Below are 22,015 nucleotides of genomic sequence, written 5' to 3'. Positions count from 1 at the left end.
TGTATCGCACCCCGTATCACAGTGTAATGCACCCCGTATCACAGCGCATCACACCTGACACCCTGTCACCTGCAGCGACACCCCGTCACCCACAGTGACGCCCTGATACCCTGACACCCCGTCACCCCAATACCCTGATACCCGCAGCAACACCCCGACACCCTGATACCCGCAGTGACACCCCGACACCCGCAGCGACACCCACCGGGCAGAGCTGCCATGGGGGGGTAGTTTGCCATCCCAGCACCGAGGCTGTGCTGACGGGGACAGCCCTGGGGACACGGTGGTGGGAAGGGGACCGGCACCCTGCTCTGGCTGCTCCCGTGGGAACAGCCGAGCCCTGTCCCCAGACTCCTGCCAGGTCCCCCAACCGCCCCCGCCTGGGAGAGGCGTGACCCCCCCTGCACCCCAAAACAAGAGGCAGGACGGGACCCCCATGGTGCCTTTGTAGGCTCCCAAGGGATGGGGGACACAGCAGTGCCGGGTCCCACGGGAGCGGTTGTGGCCCCGCACCCCAAATGGCAGCTTGGGGAGGTGGGGAAAGGAGGGGGGGGGGGGGGCTGTCATATTTTCCAGCACACTGGCTATTTTTAACCGCTCCCGCTCTCCAAAAGCTGGCGGAGATATTTGGGAGCTGGCAGGGCCGCGCCGGCCGCGCAAACGGGCTCCAGCGCCGCGGCAGGCACAGCAACACTCCTGCACCCCGACCTCCTCCTCCTCCTCGCTGCCCTTTGGCGGGGGGGGGGGCAGGGAACGAGGGAAGCCCAAGAGGGTCCATTTTCCCCCCCCCAGCCTGGCCGCCGTCCAGCCCTCCCCACACTCACCCGCTCTTTCCTTCTTTCGCAGCCCAAAAAAATCCCTTCCAAATGTCCTGGCTGACGTGGGAAAGGGCCGATCCCTGCCTGGGAGCAGAGGATGGGAACAGACCGGGTCCCTGGGGGGCTGTTCAGACCCCCCCCCCCCCCTTTGCCGCAACCCCCCCCTGCACCCCGAGGGAGCTACCCTGAGCATCACGCGAGCATCAGGCGGAGGAGAAACGGGAAGGAAGGGGGTTATGGCCAGGAAGCGAGATGATAAAAAACACGATTCGATCTCCCGGTGCCGTCCCTCGGCACCGAGGGGACCCCCAAAAAATCAGCTGGAGGCTCCCGAGCACCCATGAGCTGGGGGGTGGGGGGTGGGGAGATGGGACCCCAACTCACGTCCCCAACTGGCTTGGCCACCCGTCTCTCCTCCGGGCTTCAGAACAACCCATCCCGGGGACACCCCACTCTCCAGCCTCCCGGCTCCCAGCAGAATCTCCAAATCCACTTGGTTTTCCCTCAAACAGACCCAAACCTGAGCTCGGCACAGGCAGGAGCTGCCGTCACTGCCCCCGTACGGGTGGGCAGGGAGCGGGCAGGGAGCCTGGGTGCTCCCAGCATCACGGCAGAGTCTGTCATCATCCCCTCTGCGCCATATCCAGAGAATTTTTAATTTTGGTGCAAGTGCCAACTTCCAAATGAGGCAGGGTTTGCCCCCAGGAGCTCCCCCCGCCTCAGCCCGGCTCCCGGCAGCCCGGGCACGAAACACGAGGGTTTTCACAGCTCAGGGCGGGGGGGGTCAGGCAGCAACTCGCGCGTCAGGAGAAGAAAACTCCTTGTTGGGAGGATTCCCTTCGCTCCATGCCCCGGCTTCTCCCAGCAGCTGCGGCCTCACCCTGCTGGCACAGGTGGGCAGGGGGGCTGCACGGCTGAAGTCCCCAACCCGCTCGAGGACAACGGGGACAACACAGGGATGCCTTCGTCCCGCTCCCGCGGCCAGGGCAGGATCCGCTCCAGGAGCCTCGCCGAGGCTTCCACGGGGTCAGGAGAGGGGGAGAACAGGGAGCGGAGCTCGGGCAGGGCGAGGATGGGACCCACCGCTTCCTTCCACGTGGAGGGAGGGAGGGAAACGCTCCCCAGGGCCCCCCCCAGCCCGGCCAAACACCCTCACTAGCGCCGTTAACTCTGTGAAGGGCTGAACTGAGCCCAGGCTCCCTCCCCGGATCATCCTCCATGGGCAGGAGAGGAGGGAGGATGAGGAAGGTGGGGGATCCACACACGGGAGCAGCTCCCAGGCCAGTCATGCCCCTTGGGGTAGAGCCGAGAGATTTCGCTGCCATTCCAGGCAGCGCCAAAGGAGGCCATGGCACGTCCCCGGCACGTGCCGAGAGCCGGCGCCTGGGAGAGGTGTGAAGTCCCAACGGTACCCGCATGAGGGTCAGCATCACTGGCCAAGGTCCCCAACAGGGCAGCAACCTTCATTCCTGTGGAAGGAAGGGCAGCAACTGGCGTGGTTCTGGGAGCCACGCCTGGTCCCAGGGCTCCTGCGGGTGGGAGAGCTGCTGGCGGTCACCCCCACAAACACCGAACCCCCCCCCCCGAATACACACCCAAACCCTTCACCGGGAGCGGCTGACCCCAACACACACCAAGCCCGGGTGCGGGGAGGAGCGGAGCGGCCCCAGCACCCCCGTTAGCCCAGCACACTCGTCAGCTAATGATGGAAACAGCGAAATAAATTCCTCCACCCTTCCCAAGGCTGCCGCAAGCAAGAGCTTGTTCGTGTAACCGGAGCGGGGCAGCACAGCCAGGCCTGCGGGGAGCAAACGGGGTTATTTTTACCCATTCACGGGTTTATCTTTGGCCACACATGATGCTCAAGTTCCTGTAGCTGCAGCCAGAGTTACGCCGGGTCACCAGCTCGGAGCAGGGAGGCAAGGGAAGGGACAAGGAGCGGAATCCGTGGGGAGAATGTGGCTGAGACGCACATCCCGAGGGGCCGAGAGCCCGCAGGGAGCTCCAGAAGGAACAGCTGAGACGGCGGCTCGGTGCTGCCTGCACCCATCAAAACCTCCACAACTACAGCGCCCTCCTCACCCTTCCTCACATTCCCTTCCCCTGCCCAACCCGAGAGGATGACAAGATCTTCATCATCATCCTCCTCCTCCTGACTGTTGGGCCGTGGCCAGCTGGCGCCCAGCCAAGGGACCAGCCTCATCCCAGGTCTGGGGCTGATTCAGCCCGGTGAGATCAGCCGCATCCCGGCATTTCTGCCAGCTCACCCTTCCGGCACTCTGCAGCCCAATTTAATTTTCACAGTGGGCTTTGCTGGCAGCAGCCGCAGCCCGGGGGCCTGGCCGGCTTTCCCCCCTCCCCCCACTGCTAGCCTCATCCATTACGGGCTGGCACACAGACAGCCCGGGCGGCCGCACCTGACATCGGGACGCTCTGACAAGGACAGTTCTGCATCATTTGAGATTTAGCCCCAGTCTCGGATCCCACCACAGCCGGGAAGCAGGTGAAAGCTCGGGAATTCCCAAGGAGTGGCTTTAATAGAGTCAAGCTCAGCTCGTTCAGGCGCCCCCGGCCCCCCTGTCGCCAGCAGGGAGTAGAGCACCATCCCGCTCATCACAGGTCACGGGAAGGAGACACAGCTCACCTGTTCCCCCCAGACCCTCCTATAGCCCCCCCCAGACCCCCAGCCAGGCTTCTATAGCCCCCTCAGCTCCCCACTCCCTCAAACAGCTCCCTATAGCCCTGACACAGTCCTGTCACCCTCACAGCCCATCACCCAGACCCCTGTGGCCCCTGTGGGCCCCTACAGACCCCTCAGCCAGGCCCCTGTAGCCCACTCAGGCTCCTACAGCCCTCACCTGGGCCCCTGTAGACCCCCCGTGTTGCTGTATCCCCCATGTAGGCCCCTACAAGCTCCTATGTAGGCCCCTGTAGCCCCCTGTGGCTGCCAGCTGGGCACCTATAGCCCTCACCTGGGCCCCTGTAGCCCCCTTGGGTCCCTGTACCCTCCAACCAGGCCCCTACAAGCCTCTACACAGGCCAGTGCAGTCCCTATGTTCCCCCCCCAGCCCTTACGCAGGCCAATGCAGCCCCCTCAGGCACCTACAGCCTTCATCCTGGTCCGTATAGACCCCTCAGGCCCCTGTATGCTGCATGTAGGACCCCCCACAGGCCCCTGCAGCCCCTAGGGCCCCTCCAGGCTCCTGCACAGGCCTCTGAAGCCCCTAGAGCCCCCCCAGGCCCCTGTACTCCCCATGTAGCGCCCCCCACAGGCCCCCGCAGCCCCTATAGCCCCCCAGCCCGTACACAGGCCCCTGTATCCCCCTCAGGCACCTACAGCCCTCACCCCGGTCCGTATAGACCCCTCGGGCCCCTGTGTCCCCCATGCAGGCCCCTACACAGGCCCCTCGAGCCCCCTCAGGCCGCCAGCCAGGCCCTTGTGGCCCCCTCAGGCCCCTACAGCCCTCACCCGTTCCCCGTACCCGCCATGTAGACTCCTACGAGCCCCCAACACGGGTCCCCCCCAGCCCCTACGGCCGCTATAGGCTCCGCGGGCCCCGGGAGGCGGGACGAGGGGGCGGGCCGGGGCGGTCAGGTGGCGGTGACGCGGCGGTCAGGTGGCGGGGGGCGGGCCGCGGCGGTGGCGGTGCCGGTGGGGCGGGGTGCGGTGCCGGTGCCGGTGGGGCGGGGTGTGGTGTGGTGCCGGTGCCGGTGCCGCCATGTTGTCCCGGCTGCTGAAGGAGCACCAGGCGCGGCAGAGCGAGCGGCGGGAACTGCAGGGTGAGCCCGCCCCCGTCCCCATGGCGACTGGACCTGCGCCCCCCCTCCCCATTGGCGGCGGGAGCTGCCGCTCACCGCCGGGCCGCGCACCCCATTGGTCGTTGGGGCTGTCCGTCAAAGGGGGGGGTGGGAACACCGTGGTGGTGAGGGGCGGCGGGGGGGGGGCGGCAGGGTGGAGCGTGATGTCACCGCCCCGCACGCTGACGTCACGCCGCTCCCGGGTGGCGTCACGGGTTGGAGTCCCGCCGCCCCTCACGGCCGCGTCCCCGCAGAGCGGCGGCGCAGGGAGGCCATCGCGGCCGCCACCCGCCTGACCGAGGCCCTGGTCGATCACCTCAACGTGGGGTGAGGCCGGGACCCCCCCCCCGCCCGGGACCCCTCCGACCCCCAGCTGGGGACCCCCCAAACTCCCCCCCAGGACCCCTGACCCTCGGCTGGGGATCCCCAACCCCCCCCTCACCCGGGACCCCCCGATCCCCCTGACCAGGGCCCCCCCCCGCCCCTTCCTCCTCAAATCCCCTATCCGGGGACCCCCAAAGCCCCCTGAACGTCCCACTGGGGACCCCCAGACCCCCCGGGACCTCCCGACCCCCAAGCCCTGGTTAGGGACTCCCCAACTCCATCCAGGGGTCCCTGCAATCCCCAACCCCCCCCCGGCCAGGGACCCCCCAGCCCCTTCCTCCTCAAATCTCCTATCCAGGGCCCCCAAAACCCTCCTGGCACCCCCCCACCCCGGGGACCCCCAGGATCCCCAGCCCCTTTTAACCCTGGAAACCCCAACCAGGGACCCCCCCTCCCGCAACCCTGGGGTCCCTTCCCCCAAAATCCACTGGCCAGGGACCCTTCCCAGCCCTGGGGGCCCTTCCCCCCCCCCCCACGAAAGCTCTGCCCAGGGATACCCCAACCCCCACCCAGAGACCCCTGCACCCCTAACCCCCCCATCAGGGTCCCCCCCCCAATCTCCTTCCCACACACACACACAGAGCCAGCGACCCCTCATCCCCCCCCCGGCCCAGGGACTGCCTCAACTTCCTGGCCCCTTCCCCCCCCGCACCCCAAACCCCCTCCCTGGAGACCCCCTGCCACCCCCCCCCCCCCGCAGCCCCTCTAGTGGCCCCCAAGTCCTTCGGCTTCCCCCCCTCCCTGTACCCACCCCCTCCCTAGAGACCCCCCCACCCCACCCTGGGGCTGTTGGGGTGGGACCCCACCCCCCATGTGTGTCCCCCATGTGTGTCCCGTCCCCCCCCCCAGGGTGGCTCAGGCGTACGTCAACCAGCGGAAGCTGGACCACGAGGTGAAGACGCTGCAGGTGCAGGCGGCCCAGTTTGCCAAGCAGACGGGGCAGTGGATCACCATGGTGGAGAACTTCAACCAGGCCCTGAAGGTGTGTGCGGGGGGGTCCCGTCCCGTCCCCCACCTCAAGCACAGGCAGGGAGGGGGGAGTCACACACACCCCCCAGCCCTGGGGGGAGCGGATTTCCCTCTGGGACACGTGGAAAAGCAGCCGCATGGAAACCCCTGGTGTCGCCGGGGCTGGGGTCCTGCCACCAACGTGTGCCGGGAGGCCCCCACCAGCGTGGGCCAGCCCCCCCCAGTGCCAGTGGGTGGGTAGGTGTGTGGGTAGGTGGGTGGGCTGCACCCCCCAGCCCCACTGGGAGCCTACTGGGAGCCCACCACGAGCCCAGTCCAGCCCTGCCAGTGCCAGTGGGTGGGTGGGCTTCGTCCCCCAGCCCCACTGGGAAACCCCCCTGGCACAGTCCAGCCCCCTGTGAAGCCAGTGGGTGGGTGGGACACATCCCCCAGCCCCACTGGGAGCCCACCACCAGCCCAGTCCAGCTCTCCCAGTGCTGGTGGGTGGGGGGGCTGCATCCCCAGCCTCACGAGGAACACACTGCTGGCACGGTCCAGCCCACCCAGTGCTGGAGGGGGGGTGGTTGAGTGGGCTGTGCCCCCCAGCCCCACCAGGAGCCCACCACCGGCACGATCCAGCCCTCCCAGTGCCGGTGGGTGGGTGGGCTGCATCCCCCAGCCCCACGGCTTGACGCTGGAGCAGTCTGGCAGCATTCGTGGGGGCTCAGCCAGCCCTGAGCCCCCACAGGGCTGCGGCTGCTGGAGGGTGGGACCCGCCGGAGGATGGGACCCCCACCCAAAATCCCACCGGCAGCCCCCTGACAGCCGCCCCCCCCCCGCCCCATCCCGGCAGGAGATCGGCGACGTGGAGAACTGGGCGCGCAGCATCGAGCTGGACATGCGGACCATCGCCACCGCCCTGGAGTACGTCTACAAGGGGCAGCTCCAGCCCTCCTGCTCCTGAGCTGCACCCCCCCCGGGGCCCCCCCATCGCCATGGCTGCTCCGGGCAGATATCGCAAGCCCCGGGCACAATGCCACCACTGCCGCCGCCGGCCGCCACAGGGACCCCTCGGTATCGGGGCGCGGGCAGAATAAAGCGTGGTTGTATGGCGGAGGTGTGGAAGCCGGGCCAGGCACAGCCCTCGCTGCCCCCCCTAAGCCCCCTCATCCTCTTTACCGCTTAACCCAGGCTCTGAGGCTCCTTTTTCTCCGGGACAAAGGGCCCCTTCTGGCTCTAATCCCCCGGGGGGGGCAGCTCGGCCCCCCAGCTCCCCTCTCCCAGGGCTGGGAAGGGGAACCTGGGGGGGTTTCTGCGTCCCCTGGGGGGTCACCCTTCCTCTCAGCCCTGGTCAGGGGCTCCTCCATGGTGAGGGTCCCCCCCAGCAAGGCGAGGGGTGTCGCAGCACCCCCATGCACCCAAATCCCGCCCTCCCCCCCCGGAGCTGCAGGCGGCGGGGGGGGACCGGGGTGGCTCAGCCCGCTGTGAACTTTGGCTGCGGGTGCTGCCCCGGTGCAGGGGGAGGAGCGGCCGCGGCCCCCCCCCGGCTCAGACAGCCTCTGCCGCCGCAGCCACAGCAGCGCCCGGAGCCCTCTGCCCCCCAAAGGTAGGTGGGGGCTTGCTGGGTGGGCTCCCCCCTGCACCCCAAGCCGGGTCCAGGGTGCCCCCACCATGGGTCTGCCCCACGGCTGCGGTGAGATGAGTCTGTCGGGTCTCAGCGTGCCGTCCAGGGGCTGCTGGCCGTCCCCTGCCCTCACCCGACTCCGGGGACCCAGGGCAGATGTGGGGTGTCCCCCCACAGCCCCCGAGGGTGGGGGTGAGGCGGGGGCGGGGGCTGCCACCACACTGGGGGGTCAGCCCGGACCCCCTGTCCCAGCCCCACAGGAGGGAGCAGGGGGGTTGTAACCCGTGGCCAGCACCCGCTACCGGGAGCAATGGGGGGATGCTGATACCCCCCAAAGACCCCCCCCCAAACGGGGCTCCTGGAAGGGGACACCCCCTCCCCAACAGGACAGGGTGGGACTTGGGGGCAGGTGGGTTGGGGGGGGTCCCAGCGGTGACGGTCACCTCCCTGTGTGGGTCAGGAGCAGGGAGCAGCCGGGGGGGGGTGGGCAGGAGCGGGGATGGGGTTAAGCCAGGGGGGAACAGCTGGGACACACCCCCCCCGGTGCCACACGTGGGGCGCTGGGTCCCGGCCAGGCAGTGACGCACAGCGCCCGGCTAATCCCTGGCATGCCGTGGGGACACTGGGCCCGGCCACAGACAGGTCGGTCCCAGACCCATTCGGGAGTGGGGGGCGGTGGGGTGCTCGCCCCCACCCTGGGAGGGCGACATGGGGTGCTGACCCCCACCCTGAGAGGACAGGGACCATCCTCTGGGGTCCCTGGGTGCCCCCCGGGCACGGAGCGAGACCCATGTGGGACCAGCTCCAAACTGGGGTCGATCTTCAGCCCCCCCCCGGCTCCTTTTACCACCGGGGGATGGAGGGGGGGGGTGGCTGCCCCCCATGGTGTGGGGCAGGGGCATGCACGGCTTTACCCGAGGTGCCTGGGTTCAACTTGGGGCGCAGGGGGTGATGTGGGGCAGGGGGGGTTGTGTGTGTGTGACACAGCCCAGGATACCGGGGTTCCTCTCCCACTGCCCCCCCCGCCCCGGCCCCACAGGCCCCCCCCCCGGCCCCACCATGTGGCTGTACCTGGTGCTGGTGGCACTGGCCTGGGCACTGGGCTGGCTGGTGCGGGATCGCCGGATGCTGCCTTCCGTCAAGGACAAGCACGTCTTCATCACCGGCTGTGACAGCGGCTTCGGCAACCTGCTGGCCCGGCGGCTGGCCCGCAGGGGCTACCGGGTGCTGGCCGCCTGCCTGACCCAGAAAGGGGCCGATAGCCTCCAGCGGGGCTGCTCTGGCCACCTCCGCACCACCCTGCTGGATGTCACCCGCTCCGACAGCATCCGCCGTGCCGTTGAGTGGGTGCAGGCAGAGGTGGGCGAGAAAGGTGAGGCGGGCAGGGGGGGCAGGAGGGGACCCAGGGAGGTGCAGTAGGGCAGGATGGGACCCAGGGAGGTGCTGGGGGGCTGGGATGGGGACCCAGGGAGGTGCTATAGGGCAGGATGGGACCCAGGGAGGTGCTGGGGGGCTGGGATGGGGACCCAAGGAGGTGCTATAGGGCAGGATGGGACCCAGGGAGGTGCTGGGGGACTGGGATGGGGACCCAGGGAGGTGCTGGGGGGCTGGGATGGGGACCCAGGGAGGTGCTATAGGGCAGGATGGGACCCAGGGAGGTGCTGGGGGGCAGGAGGGGACCCAGGGAAGTGCTGGGGGGCTGGGATGGGGACCCAGGGAGGTGCTATAGGGCAGGATGGGACCCAGGGAGGTGCTGGGGGGCAGGAGGGGACCCAGGGAGGTGCTGGGGGGCTGGGATGGGGATCCAAGGAGGTGCTGGGGGGAGGAAAGTGGGGTCCCAGGGAGGTGCTGGGGGGGACATGGGGTTCCAGGGAGGTGCTGGGGGGTTGGGATGGGGTCTCAGGGGAGGTGCTGGGGGGGGGACGTGGCATCCCAGGGAGGTGCTGGGAGGGGGGACATGGCGACCCAGGGAAAGTACTAGAGGGCAGGATGGGACCCAGGGGAGGTGCTGGGGGAAGTGAGATGGGGACCCAGGGGTGTGGGATGGGGTCTCAGGGGAGGTGCTGAGGGGGGACGTGGGGTCCCGGGGAGATGCTGGGGGGGACACGGCATCCCAGGGAGGTGCTATAGGGCAGGATGGGTCCCAGGGGAGGTGCTGAGAGGGACATGGGGTCCTGGGGCAGTGGTGGTGGGGGGACATGGGGTCTCGGGGAGGTGCTGGAGGGGTGGGATGGGGTCCCAGGGAGGTGCTGGGAGGGACATGGGGTCTTGGGGGAGGTGCTATGGGGCAGGTTGGGTACCAGGAAAGTGCTAGGGGGGCGTGACATGGGGTCCCAGGGGATGTACTATAGGGCAGGATGGGACCCAGGGAGGTGCTGGGGGGGACATGGTGTCCCAGGGGAGGTGCTGGGGGGGGGACGTGGGGTTCCAGGGGAGATCACTGAGGGGGTGGGATGGGGTCCCGGGGAGGTGCTACAGGGCAGGATGTGACCCAGGGGAGATGCTCGGGGGGGACATGGGGTCCTGGGGGAGGTGCTGGGGGGCAGGGTGGGACCCCAGCAGGGGCTGGTAGGGAGCAGGGTGGAGACACTACAGGGCAAGAGGATGGGCCCCACCAAGGGACGCTACAGGGCAAGAGGGGGAGCTCCATAGTGAGGGTACAGGGCAGACCAGGGGGTCCCCGGGGAAGGTGCTGTGGGGCAGGATTAGGGGTCCCTGGGGAGGGGTTACAGGGCAGAACGGGGGGGTCCCACCAGGGCATCCCAAGGTGGAGGACAGGGGGCCTGTGGGGCAAGATGGGTCCTGGCAGGGGGTGCCGTGGGGCAGGTGGGGGGTCCCTGCAATAGGCTATAGGGCAAGATGGAGGGGAGGGTCCCACCAGGGCCAGGCTGGGGGTCCCAGGGGAGGTGCCACAGGGCAGGGACACAGCGAAGGGGACCGTGGCCACCATCCCGGACCCCCCGCCTCCCCCTCCAGGTCTCTTCGGGCTGGTGAACAACGCGGGGGTGGCCAACCCCATCGGCCCCACGGAGTGGATGGGGATGGAGGACTATCGCCAGGTGATGGCCGTCAACGCCTTCGGGGCCATCGAGGTGACGCTGCAGCTCCTGCCACTGCTGAAGCGGGCGCGGGGCCGGGTGGTGAACACCTCCAGCGTCCTGGGCCGCCTCTCGGCCAACGGCGGCGGCTACTGCATCTCCAAGTACTGCGTGGAGGCCTTCTCCGACAGCCTGCGGTGGGTGCCGGAACCTCCCCCATGGTGCCCTCACCCCACACAACCCTCGGCTGAGGGATTTGGGTCTCTTCAGTCTGGAAAAAAGACAACTGAGGGGGGGGGATCTTCTCGACGCTTATAAATACTGAAAGGGTGGGTGGCAGGAGGATGGGGACAGTCTTTTCTCGGTGGTGCCCGGGGACAGGACAAGAGGTAACGGGCACAAACTGGACCATAGGAAGTTCCATCTCAGCACGAGGAGGAACTTCTTGACGTTGAGGGCGGCGGAGCCCTGGCAGAGGCTGCCCAGGGAGGTTGGGGGAGTCTCCGTCTCTGGAGACATTCAAGACCCACGTGGATGCGTTGTGTCCAACCTGCTCTGGGTGACCCCGCTCTGGCCGGGGCCGGGGCGGGAGGTGTTGGAGGAGATGATCTCCAGAGGTCTCTTCCCACCCCGGTCATTCCGGGATGATTCCGTGATTCCGCAGGCGCGACATGTACCACTTCGGGGTGAAGGTGAGCATCGTGGAGCCCGGCTTCTTCAAGACGGCGGTGACCAACCTGGAGAGCATCGAGGCCTCCCTGCGCCAGCTCTGGGACCGGCTGCCGCCCGAGACGCGGCTCAGCTACGGCGAGGATTTCTTCCACAAGTGTCAGTTGGGGGGGGGGGGGCGGTGGCTTCGGGAGCGGGGGGCTGCCTCAGTTTCCCCCCCGGCGGGGCTGTCTGACCCCCTCCCTCCCATCCTTTCCCCCCACCCCAGACCTCAAGGTGCAGCGGCTCATCATGAACTTCATCTGCGACGCCGACCTCAGCAAGGTGACGTGCTGCATCGAGCACGCGCTGGGGGCCCGGCACCCCCGCACCCGCTACAGCGCGGGCTGGGATGCCAAACTCCTCTGGTTGCCCGCCTCCTACCTGCCCGCCTGCGTCGTCGACTTCGCCCTGGCCACCATCCTGCCCAAGCCGGCCCATCGCGTCCGCTAGCCCGCCGCGGCCACCGCTTACCCCACCACCACCACCCAGGGCCACCAGAGCCCCCCCCCGCCCCCCCCCTTCCCCTGCCCCCAGCGCTGCAAATAAACCGCCCGTCCCGGGTGCTGTGCAAACCCCCCACCCGACCCTGCGGTGCTCAGCGGGGTCCGTCCCCCCCGTGGCTTGGGGACTGCTGGTGGCACTGGTGTGGCACATGGTGACACCAGCCCTGCTGCAATTATGGGTGGGGGGTGACACAGACGACGGTGCCACCCCCACCACTGCCCTTCCACCAGCCCTGGCACAGCCCCCCACCCCCCCTGCCGCCCCCGGCTGCCCCCAGCACTGGGGTGGGACAGGGCTGCTCCCACCAAGGCCACGCATGTTGCCCCCCCCCCTCCCCACCATTGCTCCCAGTAAGACCAGTTCCTCCCTGGCTGGAAGATTCCAGTGCATTCACAAGATGGGGCAGCACCCGGGGGGTTCCCCAGCCCCACGGCACGCACAGGAGACACACCCCCCACCAGACCCCCCAGTCCCACTCAGCCCCACAGGGGCCCCCCCCAATCCCACAGGGGACCCTCCCCAGATCCCCCAAATCCCACCCCAGCCCTGCAGCACCCACAGGGGACCCCCACACCCCCAATCCCACCCCAGCCCCACAGGGGACCCCACACACACATACCCCAACCCCACTCCAGCCCCACAGCACACACAGGGGACACCCCCCAGACTCCCCCAGTCCCACTCAGCCCCACAGGGGCCCCCCTTAATCCCACAGGGGACCCTCCCCAGATCCCCCAAATCCCACCCCAGCCCCGCAGCACCCACAGGGGACCCCCACACACCCCCAATCCCACCCCAGCCCCACAGCACCCACAGGGGACCCCCACACACCCCCAATCCCACCCCAGCCCCGCAGCACCCACAGGGGACCCCCACACACCCCCAATCCCACCCCAGCCCCGCAGCACCCACAGGGGACCCCCACACACCCCCAATCCCACCCCAGCCCCGCAGCACCCACAGGGGACCCCCCACACCCCCAATCCCACCCCAGCCCCACAGGGGACCCCCCCCACACATACCCCAACCCCACTCCAGCCCCACAGCACACACAGGGGACACCCCCCAGACCCCCCCAGTCCCACTCAGCCCCACAGGGGATCCCCCCCAGTCCCACAGGGGACCCTCCCCAGATCCCCCAAATCCCACCCCAGCCCCGCAGCACCCACAGAGGACCCCCACACACCCCCAATCCCACCCCAGCCCCGCAGCACCCACAGGGGACCCCCCACACCCCCAATCCCACCCCAGCCCCGCAGCACCCACAGGGGATGCCCCCCAGACCCCCCAGATCCCACCCCAGCCCCACAACACCCACAGGGGATGCCCCCCAGACCCCAGCCCCACAGGGGACCCCCCCACACACCCCCAATCCCACCCCATCCCCCCCAGCCTGGTGGGGGCAGGGGAACAAGGGGCTCTACAGAAGCTTTTCTTTTTATTTCCAAACCCAGAGATGCTCCCCTGGCCCCCCCGGGCCCCCCCCAGCACACAGGGAGGGATCCAACGGGGGGGTGGTTGGCACTTGGGGCCCTGCCCCGGGGTTGCAGGGGGTGAGCGAGCTGGAGCAGCCCCCACAGCCCCCCAGGGGGAGGTCAGCGAGAGCCGGGGGGGGCCACGGCACCCATGGCGGGGGGCTACATGACCTCGTAGCCGCTGCGGATGCCCTTCATCAGGCAGCAGGCGAAGATGATGCCCAGGATCTGGAAAGGGAGAGGGGAAGGGGGTGGTCCCCATCCTGCCCCCACACACGGCAGGGGAGGGGGGCTCAGCCCCACATTGTTGGGGGGGACAACACACACTCGGCCCCACGTCCTACCTCGAAGAAGGCGATGCCCAGCGCGACGGCGGCCACGATGAGGATGTTCTTCTTCATCCAGGCTTCGATGCTCTGGAGGCAGCCCTGGGGGAGCAGCGGAGGGGGGAGCTCAGGGGGCGGCCGGACCCCCAGGGCTGAGCCTGGCGGTTGTGGGGGGTGGGGTGGGTAATGGAGGGCCGGGGGTGGGGGGGGGGAAGGTGTCTCACCTTCTCGTAGACGGTGGCGGGGCTGGGGCGGACGTTGCAGGAGGCGACGGTGGCGTTGCGGCAGCAGGACCGCGGCACCGTGTTGTTGACCTTGAACTGCCCGATGGTGGCCCAGTCCGTGTAGTTGTTGGCTCCGCAGCAAGCGAACTGCCGGGGGTCGGGGCGGGGGGGAACGGACAGGAACCCCAGGGGGTCAGGGGGGGGACCAAGCCCCGCCCCCCCCCCCCCCCCAGCGCCCCCCACCACGGGGTCACCCCGTTACTCACATCCCTCTGGAGCTCGTCCACCGCCTGCGTCAGGGGCTCGTCCTCCCCGTACTTGTTCATGGCGTCCCACAGCCCTTCCTCCAGCACCGAGCGGACCTGGGGGGGGTTTGGTGGGGTCAGAGACTGGCGGGGGGGGGGGGGGGGGGGGGGGTGTCCACAGCACCCAGGGGGGCCCATGCCCCGTCCTCACGCGTCCCCCACCTTGTCCTTGAAGACGTATCCAGCGATGGCGGCGGCGATTTCCACCAGGAAGATGATGCTGAGCAGGACGGCGAACTGGAGCCGGGGGGGGGACACAGGGTGGGGGTCAGGTTGGGGAGGGGGGGTTTAAGGTGTGTGTGGGGTCAGGGTGGTGGTGGTGGGTGGGGGGGGATCAGGGTGCTCACCGTGGTGACCATGCAGTAACTCTCCTTCCAGGCGCCGCAGCAGCCAAAGAAGGAGATGAAGAAGATGATGATGCCCAGCACCAGGATGGCGACGGGGGTGCTGGAGGCGGAGGCGCTGCTGACCGCCAGCGTCTTATCCAGGGCCACCTGGGCGTAGATGCCGATGGCGATGAGGGCCACGCCGCACACCTGGAGGGGGGGGGGACACAGTGGGGGGGGGATAGAGAGCATTGAGGGGGTGCCAGGACCCATCTCTAGGGTGGGGGAGTCACCCGCAGCAGAGCATCATCCCCTTTCCGGGAGGGGATCCAGCAGCGCCAGGGTTTGGCCCCAAACTGGGGACTCCCTTTCTGGGGGTGATGTGGGGGGGGATTCTTTTCTGCCCCACCCCCCCCCACCCCAGCCCAGCACAGCCCCGCCGACCATGTCCCCATGGCGAGACGCTCCCTGGCCCTGCTGCGGCGAGGGGGGGGCCAGGCTGGCAGCCACGGGAACGCCGGGAAGATCGGGAAGTCCGGGAAGTCCGACCTTCCGGCCACGGCGAGAGGCCTCGGAGCGGGGAGGGGGGGAGAGACACACGACACAGCGCCAGCCCCCCGACTTGGGGGTTCCTCGGGTGGATCAGGGGGTGCCAGGGCAGGGGGGGGTCACTCCAGGCACGGGCCGTCCCGGTGGGCACCGGCAGCCCCCCCGATGTGGGAGCCAGGACACCCGCGGCCCTTCCCGGTGCTGGGGCAGGAGCGGGTCCATCCAAACCCCCTCCCCCCGAGCACCCCCCCACGGGTGGGACCCCACCTCCCCCCCCCCCCCGGCATCAGTGTCCCAGTGGTGGTGGGGACTCCCCCCGGGCGGCCCCCCCGGGCCCTGTTTGCTCGCTGGGCGTGGGCAAACAGAGCCAAGGGGGGAGCCACCCGCTGCACAAACACTCAGGGTGGCGGGGGCCGGGGGGGGCTGGCGCCGGTGTCCCCATCATGTGTCCTCCCCCCTCCCCGTGCTGGCAGGTAGCCCGAGCCCCCCCCCCCGCCTCCCCGGCCCTCCAGGGGTGACTCAGCCCGGCGGGATCAGGGTGGGGACCGGGACGAGTCACTCCCTGCGTGGGGGGGACGGGGGGGATGGCCGGGAACACACTCACCGCCCCCCCCCCCCCGTGTCCGTCATCCCCCCCCCGCACCCCGCTATGGCCATTCGGCTCCTCGTGTCTCTTTCCTCACCCCGACTTCCCCAAACCCACGGCCTGCCCCATGGGGGGACCCCGGTCGGGGCAGCCGGGAGCCACGGGGCTTCGGGGGCATGAGGAGGGGGGGACACACAGGGCCACCCGTGGGGTGCCCCCCCTGATGCCGGGGCTCAGCTTCCCTGGGCTGAGGTGTGCCAGCCTCGCCCTGCCCAGCCCCGTTACCCCTGGAACCTACTGACGGCGGCGCGCAGCCACAACGTTGCCCGCTGCCAAGCTTCTCCCGGGGTAGGTATTGTCGTGTCCCCCCCGCCCCCCCAGCACTCGCTACAGCCCCCTCCCCCCACCCCGAGCAGTAGGGACCGCCCCCCCCAGCGTCCCCATGACCCCCAACTCAGGATTTGGGGGGTGTCCAGAGGGTGTCAAAGGGGCCATATAGGGGGGGAAGGCTGACGTCAGTGGGGGGACAATACTGGGGAGGCTGCCGCCTGCCATGGGGCCGGGGGGGGCCGGGCAGGGCAGGGAAGGGCCCGTCTGCCCGGTGCTGCCGGCCCCAGGCCCCCCCCAAAGCTCCGGTCCCCCCGGTCCCCCCCGGTGCCCCCCGACCCCGCACTCACCCAGAAGATGAAGTTGAAGACGAAAACCAGGAACTTCACGCATTTCATCCCGCCCTCCATCGCCATGGCCCGTCCTGCGGGAGCCGCCGCCTCAGCCCCGGTACCGGCCCCGGGCCCGAGCCCCAACACCCCGCTCCCGGTGCCGTGTCACCCCTCCCCCGCTGCTGCTCCCCCTGCCCGACTCCCACCCGCCCGATCCCCCGTTCCGCTCCCGGTGCCCGAGCCCCGGCGTCCCGGGACCCCTCCCGGTGCGCTCCCCACCCGCTCCCGCTGCCCGCCCGGTGCCGGTGCTCCCGGTGCCGGTTCGCCCGGTGCGCCCGGTGCCGCCGCTCCCCCGCCCCGGGCGCTCACCGGCGCCGTTGCTCCGCCGCCCGCTCCGTTCGCCCCGCGATCATGTGACGGGACCGGGGCGAGTCAACAGGAAACCCCGGCACCGCCCCGGGACCCGCCCCCCCCCCGCCCGGTTCCCCCCCGCCCCCCCCGCCGGCAGCGCGGACACGCGGGGCGAGGGACGGAGCTTTAATGGGGCCGGAGCCGCGGGAGGGGGGACACAGGGGGTCGCGCCGGAGCCGGGGGGGGGGATACGGACACACAGACACACACACACACACCCCCCCCCCAGAGCTCCCGCCCCGTCCCGCACCCCGGGGTCTGGGCGTCCCGGACACCCCGGTGCCGGACACCCCGCGCCACTGGGTCCCTGTCACCCCGTCCTGCGCCCCGGGGTCCCCGACACCCCACACCCTGTGCCCCGGGGTCCCCAACACCTTGTGCCCTGTGCCCTGGGGTCCCCAACACCCCACACCCTGTGCCCCGGGGTCCCCAACACCTTGTGTCCTGCACCCCGGGGTCCCCAACGCCCAACACCCTGCACCGCGGGGTCCCAGACACCCCACACCCTGTGCCCTGGGGTCCCCAACACCTTGCGTCCTGCACCCCGGGGTCCCCAACACCCCATACCCTGCACCGCGGGGCCCCAGACACCCTATAACCTGCACCCTGGGGTCCCCAACACCCCACACCCTGTGCCCTGGGGTCCTCGACACCCTGTGTCCTGCACCCCAGGGTCCCCAACACCCCACACCCTGCACCGCAGGGCCCCAGACACCCCACACCTTGTGCCCCAGGGTCCCCAACACCCTATAACTGTCACTTTGGGGTCCCAGCCACCCCACACCCTGCACCCCGGGGTCCCCAACACCCTATAACCTGTACCCTGAGGTCCTGGCCACCCTGTCCCCAGCCACCCCCTACCCTGCACCCCGGGGTCCCAGCCACCGTGGGCTCAGAGCCCTGGCACGGTGGCCAGCGCGGCCAGCACGGCCTCCAGGTGCTGGGGGTGCGCGTAGGCCACCAGGCCACCCCGGTTCGCCCAGCGCTCGGCCCCCGCCGCCCCCTCCACCGGGCAGTTGTAGACCAGCTCGGGGGGGTCCCCGGTGTCACCCTCCCGCCGCGCCCGCAGAGCCCCCGCCAAGGCCACCGCGCCCCCGCCCAGGGCCCGCAGGATGGCGTGGGGGGCACAGGCGTCCCAGGCGAAGGTGCTGCCCTGGGAGAGGACGTAGGCGTCCGCCAGCCCCAGGATGACGCAGAGCATCTTGTAGCCGGCGCCGGCGGCGAAGCGCAGGCGGTGACTGCAGAGGGGGCCCAGGGCCTCCCGCACCGCGGCCCCCTCCGCCCGGCTCAGCACCAGGCAGGGCGCGGGGCACGGCGGCGGGGGGCTGAGCGAGGACAGCCGCGTCTCTCCGTACGCGACGCCCCAGTGGTACCGTCCCTGCCACCTGCGGGGACGGGGACCCTGAGTGCGGACCCCCCCCATCACCAAGGACCCCATCACCTTGGGGTCCTTGGGTGGTCCCCCAAGGGCCACCTCGGGGACACCGTTTCCCCATCCCCAAGGTCTCCCCAGCTTCTAGGGGCCACGATCCAGCCGTGTCCCCCTACCCTCGGGTGCCACGATCCATCCGTGCCCCCGCACCCCCGGGTGCCGGTACCTGTGGGTCAGGGGGTCCCGTCGGAAGAAGGGCTCGTTGATGACGCCCAGCACGGGGCAGCCCGTGCGCCGGTCGTAGGCCCCGATGAGCACCAGCGCCGAGCACAGCCCCGCCGGGGCGATGCCATCGACGGGGGCCACGTCCTCGCGCCCCGCAATGTACTCGTTGGTGGAGTCTGTGGGGGCAGCCGAATTGGCCGGGGCTCAGCCGCATTGGGGTGGGGGTTGTCCCCAACCCACCGTCTCCCAGCCCCGCCCCCCTCACCGATGGGGTCTATCCAGATGGCCAGGTCCTGGGGGGGCACGCTGAGGGCCACGCCGGCCAGCTCGGCGTCCTCCAGCGTCACGTCCCGGTGCACGGCGGCCGCCAGCAGCTCGGCGGCCGCCCGCTCGGGCTCCAGCACGGAGAGCAGCAGGGCGGCGGTGTCCTCCGGCGTGGCGCAGACCCGCACCGTCACCGTCTCTCCTGCTGGCACCCCCGGCCTCAGCCATGGCCCCCGGTTTTGGGGAGGTGGGGGATGACCCCGGCTCCGTGGCTGCCCCCCACCCCCAGCTCCCCAGGACTCACCCTGCCCGTTCCTGAACTCGTTGGACTCCTCGCCGTGGATGTGGCCCTGCAGCTCGGGGAACTGGGGGGGATGGGGACACAGAGGGTGGCTCAGCCCTCGGGGGGACGCGGGGACACCCTGGGGACCCCACCCCCCCCAGCCCGTCCTCTACCTCCTTCCCCAGGTCGTGCTTGATGACCTCCTGGATGAGGACGTCCGCCAGCGTCTTGAAGTCCTGCAGGAACCTCCTGTTCCTGTCGGCCCCCGTCTTCTCGGCCACCAGCAGCTGGAAGAGGGGCTCCTCGCGCCGGCACAGCCGGGCGATGTGCGCCGCCTTCTCCGAGGCGCCCACCAAGGCCTGCAGCAGCCCCGCCATGGCCGGGGCTGGGGGGGACGCGGCGCTCAGGGCGGCGGGGGGGTCACAGCCCCTCGCGCCTTGTCCCTAATCGCAGGGTGCGGGCAGCATCCATGCCGCACCCTGCCCGGCTCTGGCCCCAGGGTGGGGACACGGCTAAAATTATCCCAGCCGGCCGGCGGAGGCCACAGCCCAGGGGTGGGGACGTGGACGTGGGGACATGGGGACATGGATGCGGGGACGTGGGGACATGCGGATGTGGGGATGTGGGGACATGGGGACATGAGGACGTGGGGATGTGGGGATGTGGGGATGTGGGAACATGGCGACATGGATGTGGGGACATGGGGATGTGGGGATGTGGGGACATGGGGACATGGATGTGGGAACACAGGGACATGGACTGGGGGATGTAGGGGTGCGGGGACATGGGGACATGGGGACGTGGGGATGTGGACGTGGGGACGTGGGGACACGGGGACACGGATGCGGGGACGTGGGGACATGGGGACATGGGGACATGGGGACATGGGGACATGGATGCGGGGACATGGGGACATGGGGATGTGGGGACGTGGGGACATGGGGACGTGGGGATGTGGGGACATGGGGACATGGATGTGGGAACACAGAGATATGGACTGCGGGATGTAGGGGTGCGGGGACATGGGGACGTGGGGACATGGGGATGTGGACGTGGGGACATGGGGACATGGATGCAGGGACGTGGGGACATGGGGACATGGGGATGTGGATGTGGGGACATGGGGACATGGGGATGATGTGGGACATGGGGACATGGGGATGGGGACATGGGGATGTGGGGACATGGGGACATGGATGTGGGAACACAGGGATATGGACTGGGGGATGTAGGGGTGCGGGGACATGGGGACATGGGGACGTGGGGATGTGGACGTGGGGACATGGGGACATGGACCTGGGGATGTAGGGGCATGGGGACATGGGGATGGGGGGGATGCAGGGATGTGGGGACATGGGGAACGTGGACGTAGGGACATGGACACAAGGGGATGTGGACGCGGGGATGTGGGGACGTGGGGATGTGGGGATGGGGGAAGTGGATGTGGGGACGTGGATGTGGGGACGTGGACATAGGGGTGTGGGGACCTGGGGATGGGGATGTAGGGACATGGGGACATGGGGACATGGACCTGGGGATGTGGGGACGTGGGGACGTGGACACAGGACGTGGGGACATAGGGACATGGGGATGTGGACATGGGGACGTGGACATAGGGACGTGGACATAGGGACGTGGGGACATGGGGATGTGGATGTAGGGACATGGGGACATGGGGACGTGGACTTGGGGATGTGGGGACGTCGGGACGTGGATGTGGGGATGTGGACGTGGACACGTGGGGACACGGGGACATGAGGACGTGGACGTAGGGACACGGGGACGTGGACGCAGGGACGTCGGGACGCAGGTCCTGGCCAAGGAGGCGGCCGCACTGTGGGGTCCCCGCGTGGGGGGGGTCTGTCCCGCGTGGCGGGGGGAGCAGCCAGGGCTGGGGGGGGGGACACGGTGGGGGGGGGGTGTCCGATCCCCGCTGCACCCCTGGAGCGCTGCGGCGCCACGGGGCCGCCCCCCCCCCCCAGCCCCGCAGCCCTTCCCGGGGGCCGCGCCGCGCCGGGGGACCCCACCCCCGGTGTGTCGTCCCCCCCCCCGCCGCGGAGAGCCCCCCCCCACCCCCTGCGGCACCCTCAGAGGACCCGCGGGTCCCTCCAGCCACCCCCCCCCAGGTTGCCGTTACCGGGGCCGGTGCCGCTGACAGCTCCTGCGGGGCCGCCCGTGGGGCGGGGCCGGCGGGGCCGCGTCACGCCGCCGCTTTAACCCCCTCGGGCCCGCACCGTGCGGGGGGAGCCCGGTGTGCGGGGGGGGGTGGGGGGGTGGGTGGCGGTGTGTGTCCAGGCGTCCGAGGGACCCTCGGTGTGCGGAGGGGGGTGGGAACCCAGGCGTGCGGGGCGGGGACGGGGACGAACGACCCCCCCGGTGTCGGGGCTCCGATCGCCGCCTTCTTCCGCTCCGGGGCGGCACCGGGAGGGGCGGGGCGGGGGAAATCGATGCCGCCGCCGCCGCCGCCGCGGGGAAACCGCTTCACCGGGAGTGGGGAATGCTCGCCGTCCCCCCACCCCCCTCGCCCTTTACCCCGGGACCCTCCCCACACATACACCCCCCCCCCCCGGTGTGTGTGTGGGTGTGTGTCCCCCTCCCGCGCCATCGCCGGGGCTGGCGGTGTCGCCCCGCGCCGCGAGGTGGCGCCCTCGCCCCGGCGCTGCTCCTCGCACCGGTTTTACCGGCCGCGGGGTTGCATGTCCCCCCGCCCCCCCCCGCCACACACACACCCCGTCCCCCCCTCCACCTCCACCGCTCCGCAACCGCGCCGTGACGCCCCCTGGCGGGATGCGCTCACGCCGCCCTCCCCACCGGTAACGGCACACACCCCCCCACACACACACACACGCACCCCCGTGTGTGTGTGTACGTGTGTGTCCGTCCCCCCCCCGCCACAACCGGGACTGGGTCTCCCCACACCGGGCTGGGGACACCCCCCCCTCCCGCCACACCGGGGCCGGTGCCACCGGGGGGGGTGTGTGTGTGTGTGAAGGGGGGGGGGGGGCGCTCGTCCCCCTTGCCCTCTCCATGGTTCTGATGGGCACCGTGCGCGGAGGGGGTGGGGGGGGGACGGGGGGGGGTTGTCACGGAGCCGGTTGAGGACAGGGATGGCGAACCGGGAGGCGACGGTAAAGGACCGGCGGGGGATGGCGACCACGGCGCGGGGCGCGGGGAAGGGATGAAAT

The 22,015-nt window shown here is 70.1% G+C and overlaps 4 protein-coding genes across 9 annotated transcripts; 2 read left to right on the top strand and 2 right to left on the bottom strand.

Moving 5' to 3' along the window:
* The first annotated feature begins 4,414 nt into the window (after positions 1–4,414).
* BLOC1S1 (biogenesis of lysosomal organelles complex 1 subunit 1) lies at positions 4,415–7,134 on the top strand. 2 transcript variants are annotated; one of them, XM_074565109.1, is made up of 5 exons: positions 4,415–4,500; positions 4,533–4,598; positions 4,871–4,943; positions 5,850–5,982; positions 6,802–7,134. In XM_074565109.1, the coding sequence occupies exons 2-5, from the start codon at positions 4,538–4,540 to the stop codon at positions 6,910–6,912; spliced, it is 378 nt and encodes a 125-aa protein (XP_074421210.1). In that variant the 5' UTR covers positions 4,415–4,500; positions 4,533–4,537; the 3' UTR covers positions 6,913–7,134. The 2 variants fall into 2 exon arrangements, with proteins under 2 accessions (XP_074421210.1, XP_074421211.1); XM_074565110.1 differs by having other exon boundaries at positions 4,444–4,598.
* Positions 7,135–7,267: 133 nt separating this feature from the next.
* On the top strand, positions 7,268–11,898 carry RDH5 (retinol dehydrogenase 5). 4 transcript variants are annotated; one of them, XM_074565108.1, is made up of 5 exons: positions 7,268–7,554; positions 8,612–8,944; positions 10,549–10,807; positions 11,275–11,438; positions 11,548–11,898. In XM_074565108.1, exons 2-5 carry the CDS (start codon positions 8,632–8,634, stop codon positions 11,769–11,771), a joined length of 960 nt encoding a protein of 319 aa, XP_074421209.1. In that variant the 5' UTR covers positions 7,268–7,554; positions 8,612–8,631; the 3' UTR covers positions 11,772–11,898. The 4 variants fall into 4 exon arrangements, with proteins under 4 accessions (XP_074421209.1, XP_074421208.1, XP_074421207.1 ...); XM_074565107.1 differs by lacking the exon at positions 7,268–7,554 and adding an exon at positions 8,066–8,214 and having other exon boundaries at positions 8,748–8,944; XM_074565106.1 differs by lacking the exon at positions 7,268–7,554 and adding an exon at positions 8,066–8,214.
* Positions 11,899–13,244: 1,346 nt separating this feature from the next.
* On the bottom strand, positions 13,245–16,740 carry CD63 (CD63 molecule). The gene is made up of 8 exons (XM_074565090.1): positions 16,645–16,740; positions 16,294–16,367; positions 14,503–14,691; positions 14,318–14,392; positions 14,117–14,212; positions 13,851–13,997; positions 13,645–13,728; positions 13,245–13,528 (listed from the first exon to the last, which is right to left on the bottom strand). The coding sequence occupies exons 2-8, from the start codon at positions 16,357–16,359 to the stop codon at positions 13,463–13,465; spliced, it is 723 nt and encodes a 240-aa protein (XP_074421191.1). The 5' UTR covers positions 16,360–16,367; positions 16,645–16,740; the 3' UTR covers positions 13,245–13,462.
* Positions 16,741–17,432: 692 nt separating this feature from the next.
* Positions 17,433–21,090, bottom strand: INPP1 (inositol polyphosphate-1-phosphatase). Of its 2 annotated transcripts, none has more exons than XM_074565088.1 (6): positions 20,968–21,090; positions 19,004–19,215; positions 18,852–18,912; positions 18,549–18,752; positions 18,285–18,459; positions 17,433–18,071 (listed from the first exon to the last, which is right to left on the bottom strand). In XM_074565088.1, the coding sequence occupies exons 2-6, from the start codon at positions 19,205–19,207 to the stop codon at positions 17,579–17,581; spliced, it is 1,137 nt and encodes a 378-aa protein (XP_074421189.1). In that variant the 5' UTR covers positions 19,208–19,215; positions 20,968–21,090; the 3' UTR covers positions 17,433–17,578. The 2 variants fall into 2 exon arrangements, with proteins under 2 accessions (XP_074421189.1, XP_074421190.1); XM_074565089.1 differs by having other exon boundaries at positions 18,549–18,749.
* Between the last annotated feature and the right edge of the window lie 925 nt (positions 21,091–22,015).

The sequence above is a fragment of the Larus michahellis genome, chromosome 22 (assembly GCF_964199755.1).
Source record: "Larus michahellis chromosome 22, bLarMic1.1, whole genome shotgun sequence".
Lineage (NCBI taxonomy): Eukaryota > Metazoa > Chordata > Aves > Charadriiformes > Laridae > Larus > Larus michahellis.
This window is presented reverse-complemented; position numbering and strand designations above follow the sequence as displayed.

What these genes read in the sequence shown, in the direction of transcription:
- RDH5 (XM_074565105.1), top strand. Translation starts at nt 8,455, where the DNA reads ATGGTGTGGGGCAGGGGCATGCACGGCTTTACCCGAGGTGCCTGGGTT. An exon ending in GCCTTCTCCGACAGCCTGCG is followed by an intron (nt 10,808 to 11,274) that starts GTGGGTGCCGGA and finishes GTGATTCCGCAG; the next exon opens with GCGCGACATGTACCACTTCG. An exon ending in CGAGGATTTCTTCCACAAGT is followed by an intron (nt 11,439 to 11,547) that starts GTCAGTTGGGGG and finishes CCCCCACCCCAG; the next exon opens with ACCTCAAGGTGCAGCGGCTC.
- INPP1 (XM_074565088.1), bottom strand. Translation starts at nt 19,207, where the DNA reads ATGGCGGGGCTGCTGCAGGCCTTGGTGGGCGCCTCGGAGAAGGCGGCG. An exon ending in AGCACGACCTGGGGAAGGAG is followed by an intron (nt 18,913 to 19,003) that starts GTAGAGGACGGG and finishes CATCCCCCCCAG; the next exon opens with TTCCCCGAGCTGCAGGGCCA. An exon ending in CGGGACCCCCTGACCCACAG is followed by an intron (nt 18,072 to 18,284) that starts GTACCGGCACCC and finishes CCGTCCCCGCAG; the next exon opens with GTGGCAGGGACGGTACCACT.
- CD63 (XM_074565090.1), bottom strand. Translation starts at nt 16,359, where the DNA reads ATGGCGATGGAGGGCGGGATGAAATGCGTGAAGTTCCTGGTTTTCGTC. An exon ending in GATACGTCTTCAAGGACAAG is followed by an intron (nt 14,213 to 14,317) that starts GTGGGGGACGCG and finishes AACCCCCCCCAG; the next exon opens with GTCCGCTCGGTGCTGGAGGA. An exon ending in CCGCCACCGTCTACGAGAAG is followed by an intron (nt 13,729 to 13,850) that starts GTGAGACACCTT and finishes CTGCTCCCCCAG; the next exon opens with GGCTGCCTCCAGAGCATCGA.
- BLOC1S1 (XM_074565109.1), top strand. Translation starts at nt 4,538, where the DNA reads ATGTTGTCCCGGCTGCTGAAGGAGCACCAGGCGCGGCAGAGCGAGCGG. An exon ending in CGAGCGGCGGGAACTGCAGG is followed by an intron (nt 4,599 to 4,870) that starts GTGAGCCCGCCC and finishes GCGTCCCCGCAG; the next exon opens with AGCGGCGGCGCAGGGAGGCC. An exon ending in GTCGATCACCTCAACGTGGG is followed by an intron (nt 4,944 to 5,849) that starts GTGAGGCCGGGA and finishes CCCCCCCCCCAG; the next exon opens with GGTGGCTCAGGCGTACGTCA.